Below are 12,215 nucleotides of genomic sequence, written 5' to 3'. Positions count from 1 at the left end.
CTGTATTTTATCTGGCACCCCTAACTTGGAGAGAAGAGATGATAAAATACTATGAACTACGTTCGCAATAGTGTTGTGTATCTAAGGGTCATCACGATAGCAGTGCTTTGAAGTGGCAGATTTTTTGCAGGATCCCTTTAGGTTACTTCAGCTCCACAGTAAAATTTGTAGACAGAGGAAGAAACCCACCTGACTCTTCATGAGTCCTACAGCCTTAGTAATTATTGAAAAATACAAAATACAAAAGGTAGCTTTGTGGGAAGGAGAGGGTGCATGTCCGTGTGTGCGTGCGTGCGTGCGTGCGTGTGTGTGTGTGTGTGTGTGTGTGTGTTTTAAACAAAGAGATCAAAAGGCCTGTGCCCTATGGAGAGAATGATGTGATTACTGGAGTGTTCTGAACAGCACTGCTGGAAATCACCCAGCATGAAGGCCTTAAAAAGCTACTGTGAGTGCTGAAAGAGTACACTTTTGCTTTAAATATGTTATATGCTTTTAGAACAAGCCCTTCACCTTACTTAGTTATTACATTAGTCATTATGGGCACCTCAGAACTTGAGGATAGATTGTATCTTTCCTTCCTTCTTCTATCCTGATTGTAAATGAAATTGTGTGTGCGGAAATCATTCTCTAGACAGTAGTGCTATCCAATAGGACTTTCTGCCATGATGGAAATGTTCTGTGTCTGTGCTGTCCAATACAAATAGTGTAGACACCAGCCATATGTGGCTTTTGAGCACTTAAAATGTGGTTAGTATGTCTGAGGAATTGAATCTTATATTTTATTATCTTTTAATTAGCTTAAGTCTAAATTTAGGGACTACCCTGGCGGTCCAGTGGTTAAGACTCCACGCTTCCACTTCAGGGGGCGCCGGTTCGACCCCTGGTCAGGGAACCAAGATCGCACATGCTGCACGGCACAGCCAAAAAAAAAAAAAATTAAATAGCCACATGCGCCTAGTGGTTACTGTATTGGATAGGGAAATTCTAGAGGAAAACAAGTATTGTGCCTTTAGAACATCCCAGAAGACACTATCACAGCAATGCTGAGCCTAAATGCCATTCTAAATAAGCTATCTAAGAATAATTTCTTTGCCTATGAAATAGGAATTTAGACTAGCCAATCTCTAAGGTCTCATCCCTCTTGAAAATGCCATGCTTCTATGAATTGTACAGGCTATGTGGGGACTGCACAGTATTCATTTTTTTATCTCCAGTGCCTGCCAGAGGGCCTGGCACACAGTAGATGCTCAGTATATGATTGCTGAAATGAACTTAATTCAATGGGACTGCCAAATCATCTGGCTCAGAGACATAAAGAGGACAGCATGTGTGTCACCAACCCCCTTCCAGAATCCATGTCAGGTCTCACTAGTCAGTTATGCCACTCTTTCCTTCCAAGACCACAGGCAGGCTTAGAACCTTCTGAACATAGGACTCTAAGTAGCCTGTTAATGAGATTGAGGACCTAAGATTAAAAATCATTTGCCATCTATATGGCTTGATCTGCTTATTTTATATGTGAGGAAACTGGGACCCAGAGAGATAACACTTATCCAAGATGACACAGCTGACAGTTGTGACATCAAAGACAGTTATAGAATTCAAGTCTCCTCACTCCCAGTCGAGTATTCTTTCTATTTTAGATTCTCTACTTTCATTTTAATATGACTCTGCCTCTTGTTTTCTTTAAAATATATTTTCCCATTAGGGAAAGGAAGATGGGAGATGGAGAGATGGTGGTAGGACTTAGATGGTGGAAAATAGGTGGGCATAAGATTTCACTGTGTGTATGTATAATATATACACCCTTGTAAACATTTCAACTATGTGAATGCATTAAGTACTTAAATTTTTAAGTAAATTCAATTGAAAGGTGTGCATAATAAGCTCTTTAAAAATTCAGATGTGCAGAGAATCTTCGTAAATGATATTTTAGAAAGCTTACTTTTAGTTTCCCCCTCTGAATTTCGACAAAGGACCTATTTTAACAGATTTGGGTTGAAAAAAATTTATCTGTAACTTCAGTCATCTTCTGGTAAAGAATAGAGCCTGAGGAAAATTCTTTGCTATGTTTCTTCCTGAGGTATATGGTTGGAGAGCTCACATTTCCTTTTTCGTCATCTGGATCTTTGCTCCTCAAAGTGTGGTCCACAGGACAGCAGCATCTGCATTACCTGGTTGCTTGTTAGAAATGCTGAATCTTGGGCCCCATCTCAGACCAAATCCAAATCTGCACTTTAACAAGATCCCTAGGTGATTCAAATGGACATTAAAGCTTCAGAGGCACTGGTCTAAATGACATGACAATTGCCATTTTGGCCAAAGTTAGTGTCCTGAGGTGGCAAGCTGGAAGGTACAGTAAAAAAAAAACAAAAAACATCCCTCTTGTTAGATATGACAAATTTAGGCCTGATACACAACTTTTCATTGCAAAGGGAGTCATGATTGTCTTCCAGTCAGCTATAGTAGAGCTCAAATCTCTGCTGGTCACTGCATTAGATCAACAATGAAGATGATAATGGTGATGATAATTATAATAACAATATTTACAGTGCATTAGATAACATATTAAATGTTTTACATGCATTATTTAATGCTCACAATAACCCTATCTATATCCATTTATAGATTACATAAATAATTAGCAGATAGTCCTTTCCAGCTTGTTTTTATCAACTCCGTATACTGAAAGCTATAAACTACATTTCCCAGACTCCCTTGTAGCTGGGGTGCAGGCATGCCACTCAGCTGCATCTTGCAGCCATAAGTGAACAACATGCAGTGGAAGCCACCTCTGGGAGATTGGATCTTCTGGTTCATATGCAGGTGGGGGAAACTATAATGGACTATCTGGCATTTAGTTTCCAGGGCATTAGGTACCAGGCTATGGGTGGCTGTGTCAGTGGTGTTTTGGTTACAAAAGAACCACAGTGTTGCTGGGCAATTTTCCTGCCTGTGTTGTTTCTGAATATGTGGTATACAAGAATGATTCGCTGCACCCTCTTTCCCCAGAGATTCTGGGAGGTGCCTAATGTCTTTTAACAAATTCCTTTTTATTTCTCTACCTGAAGGGGACTCTGTTGTTTGCCAATAAGACCCTGGCTGGTATAGTAATTGAGATCAGTTAAATCACTAAAAGCTAAAAGATGGTGGTACTAAATTATGGCACTGGAGTATTCCATTTTCCAGAAAAGACAGTGGTGTTTGGGATATTGTAAAGCAGAGATGTGAGGTTAATATTTCCTAGAATAGTGGTGATGAAGATGAAACTAGTGGCATTTTGTTAAAGGGACTAATAATTTTTAAGATTAGTCTTGCTGCAATTTTGGAAATGTTCTATACCTAAAAACAAACGTGTCTGTGGGGCTAAAGCCAATAGAGAACCAAAACAATTATCTAGGCAAGGAATGAAAGGAAGAAAGAGAGGAGAAAGGAAATAAGATTTCTTTGAATGCCCACTTTGTGCCAGGCACTGAATTAGGGGTTTCTGTAAGTATTAACAAGGGGATTTTAAAATTATTGAATAAGAATTATACAACTTATCATGGTTGGCAGGCAATGGTGGCTGGTGCTCACACTGATCGAGAACAGTAAGAATTTTGACTGAAATAGATATATTTCAATGGGGGTCAGTTTTACTCCATTGAAAATACACTATAAATGCTTTAAGCAATAATAATCTATTATGAACTTGCTGAAAAAAAAGTAGATGCCATCTGAGCAAGTAATGTATGTGGGTAATCCCAGCTGCTTATTATTTACCAAAAGGCATGAGTGGCCAAGTAGGGGCCACACAGAGAATTCCCTATCCTCCAGTCCCCATTTCTTGCTTACCATGATTGTCCACTTTCTGTTTTCGGCCTCTGGGAATACAAGTGATCGTGGAGAATAAAACACTTCATCGTCCACTTCTTCTGGCTTTCTGGGCAAGCAGTGTAAAAATGTCCAGTCAGAAGCAGCAACTTTAGCCGTCTAAAGAAGAGATGGGGTTAAGACTGTGTTTTGACTCTTGTATGTGGCTATCCCATTTGTCTTCTTCACAGTCAGAGTCTCTGACTCTGACCCGGGGTCAAAGGTCAATGCAAAGGGAGAGATAAAGGGGCAGAGTGAGGGTTTAAGCGCAAGGCACCCAGCGGAAATGTGTATGGTACTTTCAACTTATGGAACTTTCTAGTCATTTTTTTTGATTTGGGAGATCACCACTCCAAATTAAACCACTAACTCAGTTTTCTGGTACTCTTGTCTAGTGAGATAATGGACACTTCAGTAAAGAACTCTACTAGGGTAATATGTGGCTGATAGCAAAAGTCACCAGTTATACCCCAATGTATTTTAAAGGTTGCCTTTACGTGATAGTGTTATATTTTTAGCTTATCTCCAAATTATGGTCTTTAGCACTTGAAGCATACTTCGTTACTAGTTAAAACAATTTTGAAAAAAAGCTCTGAGTTAGGAGTGCATTAAACAGGATGACGGGCACTATGCAGTAAGTGGTTCATTCTTCATGCAAATATCCTATTAAGTTTAATTTTCTCTAACAGTTAATTCCTGAAAATTACATTTTCCCATCCATTTTCTTCGTTCACTTACAGGTTCAAAACTACATTCCCTCATAAATTATTACCTCAAAATTACTGCCTTTGTACTAAATTGTTTTTGTTTTTGTTAAAAAAAACAATAGAAAATAGGCAAAGGATAATATGATAGAATATGAAAGAATATTATAGTTTATAGGAAAAGATATGGAAATGACCAATAAACATGAAAAGATGTTTAACTTCATTAGTAATCAGAGAAATACAAATTTTAAAAAGCATGAGATACAGATTTTTAAAAATTAAAAATGTAAATTGCAACTAAGAACGGAGAGAGTGTGGAGGGAGTATAAATTGTCAGTCCTTTTTGGATGGGCAGCATTTCTCATATTTTCAAAAGTATATACCACTTCACCCAGAAATGCTTCTCCCTAGAAGAATTCTATTCTCTAGTAATACCTGCACAAGGAAATATATATGAAATGATCTTCATTGCAGCATTGTTTGTAATTGGGATAATTGGAAATAGCCTAATTTTTCAACAGGAAACATTTTAGGTAAAGTATGTTCCACTCATACTTTGGAATTCTATGCAGCTATTAAAAAGAATGAAAAATATCTGAATGAATGGACAAGAAAATCTAAGATTTGTTAGGTGGAAAAAATAAGTCACAATAATATGTCTAATCTACCATTTATGATAAATCATTAGGGGTGGATGTGTGTGTGTGTGTGTGTGTGTGTAGGACTATGTAAATACACAGAAAAGGTCTGCAAAGAGACACAAAGGGCAAAGAATTCTGATGCCTCCACCATGGTGAGAGGGAAAAGCTTGCTTCTCTCTTCTGCCTGGGTTTCAATTCCTTCATCCCAGACAAAAGTGTCTTTCCAAAGGACAGAGCTAATCTTCAGGAGGAGAGAAATCACTGGGGGATACAGTCAGCGAGTCCTTTATAGGGAATGAAGGGACAGTCTGTTCTCCCCAAAGTGAATGAGTGATTAGATGCTTCTGGCCTTTATGAATGGAATTAATGAACCTTCAGAGAGGCATCAGTTTGTACCTTCATTGTAACCTGGTAACCCTGGAAAGCCTGGAGCCGCTTTTTCTTCTCCTCTTCTTGCCCCATACTTATCCAAGTGTCTGTAATTAATGCATTGCCTCCACGAGCCGCTTCCAATGGATCATTCATCAGTGACAGCTTGGTACCGTTCTGGCATACACGAGCAAGCCGGTTAAAGAACTTCACAGGACAGGGAAAGACAATTACACCTTTACATATAAGGAGCATACCTCCTTGGCGTACTGCTCTGCCAACTTGGTTATGCTGGGATCAGGCTCATAACCCTGCAGGGGGAAGAATGAACGGTTATTTAGGTAGTTTTCTTATAAATGCCTTCTTCTACATGCATTCTTTTCCTTTCAACAATATCCCTGCTCTCCTTCCTGCTTTTGCTCTAAGTTGTAGCTCAACCATGTTCAGTAGAATATGATGTTGACATCTAGAATTTCAAACCTTAATGGTGCTTTTGGGAATTTAAAAAGGTAATCAGTTGCCCCATTTGTCTTTTATTATCTTTGACCTCTTTCGTCATAAAGACAAATGGGGTGTGGTACTTTCCAGCTCTTGGTAGCACCTCTTCTTGTCCTCTAATAGTTTAAGAGGATTATATACATAATTCTACAACTTAATGCATTTTTGTTGCAGAGTCTCTCCACAAGCTGTTTTTTTTTTAATGCTTTTTTTTTTTTTTGGCTGAAATGCTTTTTCCCAGCCACGCCACGTGGATAATGCTTTCGGGTCTCAGCTCAAATGTTTCCTCCTCAGAGAAACCTTCCCTCACCACGTGAGCTAAATACTCAGAGCCCACATGCACACATCTTACTCTTGTGCGCTCACTGGCCAGGGTTCTGTGTGCAGGGAGCTTGCTTTTAAATGGCCTTTACACAGCAAGTGTACTGTTTTTGTTGAAATATGTTCGTTTGGGTTGGTTTGGTGAGGGCAGGGTTGGGACTTGGGTGAGGCAAGCGCTCACTGTCAGTCGTGCAAACACAAATTTTGCACCCTAGGTACCTCGCTTGCTCACTCTGGTCTGAATCCTAGGTGGGGGGCGACACTGTGGGAACAGCTAAAGTCCCCCAAGCTATTCCATACCCCACAGGTAACCCCTCCGCCTCCATCCTCCCCCTCCAATATGCTCTATATGCAGCAGAAAGAATTGTTTTCTCCAAAGCCTTCAATGTTTACTACTTGTTTCTTAAGTCGAAGCCGATTAAGAGTATCAAGGCTCCCCGCCGACATCTCCTGCTTCTGTCTCTTTTAATTTTGCTCAACATCTTGCTGCAGGAAAGCCAATCTCATTGTCATCCTTGTACACGTCTTGCCCTTTTCAGCCTTTCACCCTTGCACATCTCCCCCTTTGTCCACTTCTGGGCGTCTTCACTGGAACATGTCAACTCCTCCTTTATCAAAACTCTAGGCCAGCCTCACCTCTGGACCCTCCATGTGGAAGGCTTGTCAGTCCAAACACCATAATTATTCTCATCATCCTCCATCCTTCTTGTTTTTCTGAATTCTTAGAATTTATTTTTGACTCGGTTTTATAAATTCTCAGTAGGACATTGCGATGGGTGCTGTGATGTGTCACCCAGATCCCCCTTCATGAATAAAAGACTTACTGTCCCAGCTGCTGCGTGTGCGCCGGAAGATGGCTTTCAGCTGTCAGCCCTCTTCGGGCACTGCCTCAGCTGCAGAGAAGCCGACTCACCCAGGGTCACGTACCCTTCCAAGGCCACCTGCATCCAGTGACTGATTGACAGGAGGGCATAAAAACCTGACTCCATCCTCCCAACTTGGGACAGCCCTTAATGGCCATCTCAGATCTAGAATTCTCCATAAGGTCAGCTGAGGTTGCTCTTGGGCCTGCATCGCAGTTCGGTTTCTCCCTCTGCCCACTCCTGCTTCCTTCCCCTCCCTTCTCAAGGGCACGCTGTCATAAACATCCTGCACATCCTGCATGCCAAACTCTCAGAATCTGCTTCCCAGGAAACTCAACCCACAACAGGCATGTTCAGATTTATTCATTTGAAATTGTGTTTATTTGCACATAATTATCTATAATAGTTCCTTCTCTCATTAAAAAATTCTTGAGGAAAGAAACTATCAGATGACGATGATACCTGCAGACATTTTAGCAGCTTTATCATCCTCAAATAGCCATAAATTCTGGAGCTTTGTTTACTGAGATTTGGGGAAGGTATTTAATTTAGTAAGGCTTGCTAATTTAGTAACTAATGTTGTGACCATTCATACTGGTAAACATAAATGCAGAGGCTTGGCTATTACCCCATGTGCCTCCTGCCCTGAAAATTTAGCTTTCCCTTTGGAAAGCAGGTTTTATACTCCCTAAGTATAATCATTCTTAGAGAAGGAATCAATAAGCACTTAGAGAACCAACAGAGAGGTTTGGAAATTAGAAAATCACCCAACCTTGCATGCGCTGGGCCATGACTGAGAATACAAAGAGGAATTCTTTACTCACAGCTCAGCTTTCAATACTAAATCACTCATTGGCTTTTACATAAATCTTAAAACCAGACGAAGAAGGTGATTAACAGACCCAGTTCAGTCTAAATATTCACTTAGAACAATGTTAAAATCATTACCATCAATAGTTTATGGAACAATTTTACAATCAAGGACAAAATTATGTTTTCTTGAACATGTAAGTTATTCTTGGTTGAAGAATGGGGAAATAGATTAACTATGGCCTTGGAAACTTTTCAGTGCTTCTTAAGTTTACACTAAGTCTCCTAGCTTTATCTTTAAAGGAAATAGGTCTACTTATAAATGGATGGAACAACTTCTACACTTCAGACTTTCCAGAAGACTTTTTTTTTTAAATTAAACCTTTCTTACAACACTTCTTAATTTTATTTATTTATTTATTTTTGCTGTGTTGGGTCTTCGTTTCTGTGCGAGGGCTTTCTCCAGTTGTGGCAAGCGGGGGCCACTCTTCATCGCTGTGCGCGGGCCTCTCACTATCGCAGCCTCTCTTGTTGCGCAGCACAGGCTCCAGACGTGCAGGGTCAGTAATTGTGGCTCACGGGCCTAGTTGCTCCGCGGCATGTGGGATCTTCCCAGACCAGGGCTCGAACCCGTGTCCCCTGCACTGGCAGGCAGATTCTCAACCGCTGCGCCACCAGGGAAGCCCCCCAGAAGACTTTTTAAAACTGTTACTCCCACCAAAATTTAACCAGGTTTTAGTACTCTTTATCATTTAAATGAGTTTCTGCATAAGAACAATACTGAAATTACTCTGTAATATTGGGATTTTTTCCTTTGATGTTAATAAAACATCTTTGACATGCAATAAAATGTTTAAATCGTGTATTTCTCCAACAGAATAAAACCTTTCCAAAAACACCTTATAGGGGGGCTTCCCTGGTGGTGCTGTGGTTGAGAATCCGCCTGCCAATGCAGGGGACACGGGTTCGAGCCCTGGTCTGGGAAGATCCCACATGCCGCGGGGCAACTAGGCCCGTGAGCCACAACTACTGAGCCTGCGCATCTGGAGCCTGTGCTCCGCAACAAGAGAGGCCGTGACGGTGAGAGGCCCGCGCACCGCGATCAAGAGTGGCCCCCGCTTGCCACAACTGGAGAAAGCCCTCGCACAGAAACGAAGACCCAACACAGCAAAAATAAAATAAATAAATAAACACCTTATAGCAGGGAACAACTATTGTTAATGTATGTTTTATCTGTAAAACCCAAATGCAGTTAATAGTTTGCATTAATATAGAGCCCTTCTTCAAGCTAGATTTGTAGTAAGAGTGTGCTAACTCTTCCCATAAAATGAAGAAGAACTACCTTATTCACATGTCAGATCCGACCCTTTATTCCAGTTCATGCTGAATGAAAGAGGATTATCTATTGTAAGGGTTAGCTCTCTGCATCCCCAAAGTTTACTATAATAGGGTGGCTTCCAATATATGCTGCTGCCTATGCCTGACATTTCTTCTATGGCAAGTGTATTAGGTAGAATAGTGTCCTCCAAAAATTCCTTCCCCACCAGAACCTCAGAATGTGACCTTTTTAGAAGTAGGGTTTTTGCAGACGTAATTAGTTACAAGGAGGTCATACTGGATTAAGGTTGGCCTAAATTTAATATGACTGCTATCCTCGTAAGAAGAGGAACATTTGGACAAGAAACGGACATAAAGGGAAGAAGATGGAGGCAGAGATTGGAGTGATGCCGCCACAAGCCAAGGAATGCCTGGGGCGACCAGAAGTAGGAAGAGACAAGGACGGATCCTCCCCTAGAGGCTTTGGAGGGGGTGTGGCCTTGCCAGCACCTTGACTTTGGACTTCTAGTCTCCAGAGCTGTGGGATAATACATTTCTGTTGTTTTAAGCCACCCAGTTTGTAGGAATTTGTTATGGCAGTCCTGGGAAACTAAGGCAGCAGGGTGCATTGACTCAAACTGGTTCAGCAAGAACACTAGGGAAAAGCGTTTTGTTTTGTCTTATTTGTTTTATTTGGTTTTGGCAGAATGCAGCAATGCTGGTGCTCTACCCAGATGCCCTCAGAGGACCCCGTTTTACTTCTTTTGCCCCCCTCCCCATTTCAGTGTGCTTTTTTAAATTTTATTTTATTTTATTTTATTTTATTTTATTTTATTTATTTATTTATTTATTTATTTATGGCCATGTTGGGTCTTCGTTTCTGTGCGAGGGCTTTCTCTAGTTGCAGCAAGTGGGGGCCGCTCTTCATCGTGGTGCGCGGGCCTCTCATTATCTTGGCCTCTTTTGTTGCAGAGCATAGGCTCCAGACGCGCAGGCTCAGTAATTGTGGCTCACGGGCCCAGTTGCTCTGCGGCATGTGGGATCCTCCCAGACCAGGGCTCGAACCCTCATCCCCTGCATTGGCAGGCAGACTCTCAACCACTGTGCCACCAGGGAAGCCCCTCAGTGTGCTTTTAACACCTAACAGTCACAGCTCTTCTTCAGAAGATGGCCCTCTGGCCACCGACTGCTTTTCCTGCCAAACGTCCCAGGGGATTCACCACCCTACCTCCCACGCTGCCCTTGGCCAATGACTGGTTCCAAGGATAAAAGCCCATCGTCCTTGCCTTGGGTTGGGACAACTCTGGGGTATAACCTACACTCCAGAGCTCACTTGTTGGATCAGGCTGAAGCCCCCTTCTGTGAGACAGTGCCTGACATGGCACTTGGGTGACCAAATCACCCTAGCTTGCCTGGGACCCTCCCAGTTTTAGCACTGATAGTCCCATGTCCCCAGAAAGCCCTGGGTCCCTCTTAAACTCAAGAAGCAGAAGCAAGGAGGAATTTTTAGGCCTCACATATTCACCTCTGAATGTCTTAGCTTATCAGAGTGAACCACAGCAGCGACTACTGAGATAACAGCAAACACATGCTCGGTCAGAAACACTGGTGGACAATTTTGTGAATCATCATCCCTTAATGAGAAGATCAGTTCTATCTTTTACTTCGTTTCTGAAATGGCTTCTATTTAGGGGAGCTTTCCCTTCAAAAGACTCCTGATAGGAAGTTGTAACTAATGAGAAACATAATGGTGAAAAGAATTCAGTAGAGAGGGGGTATGTAAAAGGTTCGGTGGAGATCCTTCAGGACTGATTTGTGTATGAGTCTCTTGTAGAATTAGTTTTTATCCTCTAAAAGGCCTACTTATTTTGTATGAGGCTGGGAGTATCTTTTTGTTTTAAATTTTATTGAAGTATAGTTGATTTACAATGTTGTGTTAATTTCAGCTGTACAGCAAAGTGACTCAGTTATACATATGTATTGATACATTCCTTTTCATATTCTTTTCCCTTATAGTTTATCACAGGATATTGAATATAGTTCCCTGTGCTATACAGTAGGACCTTGTTGTTTATCCATCCTATATATAATAGTTTGCATCTGTTAATCCCAAACTCGAGGCTGGGAGTATCTTAACATAGGGCTTCTCCTAGGGGGATCTGCACTTTTTTATTTTGGTGTATTTATTTACGGACTTAATATGTAGGTAGAACATTTACATGTTAAGAAATTCAAACCACATAAAAGGATATACTGTGGAAATAAAGTCTCCCTCCTACCTCTATCCTTGAATCTCCCAGTTTCACTTCTCACAGACAACAATTATTACCAGTTTCTCGTGTATCAAAAGGGTTACTTTGGACCTATAAAAGAAGTCACGCTTCCCATACATCCTGTGAGAGATTAATAGCAGGGTAGGAAGTAAGTGGGGGTAGCTTCACAGCCAGGACTCAGATTTAAAAGGCTGAAGGGCCCCTGGATTTGAGTTTTGAAACACTAAGCTGGTGTACATGCCACTGCTGTGTCCTTCACATTAGAGTGAATTTTTTTTTTTTTTTTTTTTACCAAATCGTAGTACTCAAAAAATGACAGCGTCTTCCCCATGCCTTTTGGGATTTCTACGCTGTCTGGATTTCATTACTTTCTTCAGCCTTTGTGGTAGCAATGCACAAGAATGCCAGTCATCATAATGGCTGGTTTCAGGGTACTCAAAGGGATAATTCAGACATGCTTTTAACACAGACTTACAGGGTGAAAGGCATCAGGCAAGACTATCTCTTTTTGTAGAGATGGGAAATTGGAAACTCAAGAGGCCAGGTAGCTATAATAGTAGAGCT

At 41.2% G+C, this 12,215-nt stretch overlaps 1 protein-coding gene across 2 annotated transcripts in view; it reads right to left on the bottom strand.

The window, feature by feature from the left end:
* Positions 1-12,215, bottom strand: part of OTC (ornithine carbamoyltransferase) — a 57,124-nt gene that overhangs the window by 2,981 nt on the left and 41,928 nt on the right. For both annotated transcript variants that reach the window (XM_036839549.1, XM_036839550.1), the window contains exons 7-9: positions 5,827-5,880; positions 5,597-5,746; positions 3,835-3,972 (exon numbers count right to left, since the gene is read on the bottom strand). In XM_036839549.1, the coding sequence (XP_036695444.1) occupies positions 3,835-3,972; positions 5,597-5,746; positions 5,827-5,880 (342 nt within the window). The remainder of the gene's footprint in view (positions 1-3,834; positions 3,973-5,596; positions 5,747-5,826; positions 5,881-12,215) is intronic.

This window comes from Balaenoptera musculus, chromosome X (assembly GCF_009873245.2).
Source record: "Balaenoptera musculus isolate JJ_BM4_2016_0621 chromosome X, mBalMus1.pri.v3, whole genome shotgun sequence".
In the NCBI taxonomy this organism is placed as follows: Eukaryota; Metazoa; Chordata; class Mammalia; order Artiodactyla; family Balaenopteridae; genus Balaenoptera; species Balaenoptera musculus.
This window is presented reverse-complemented; position numbering and strand designations above follow the sequence as displayed.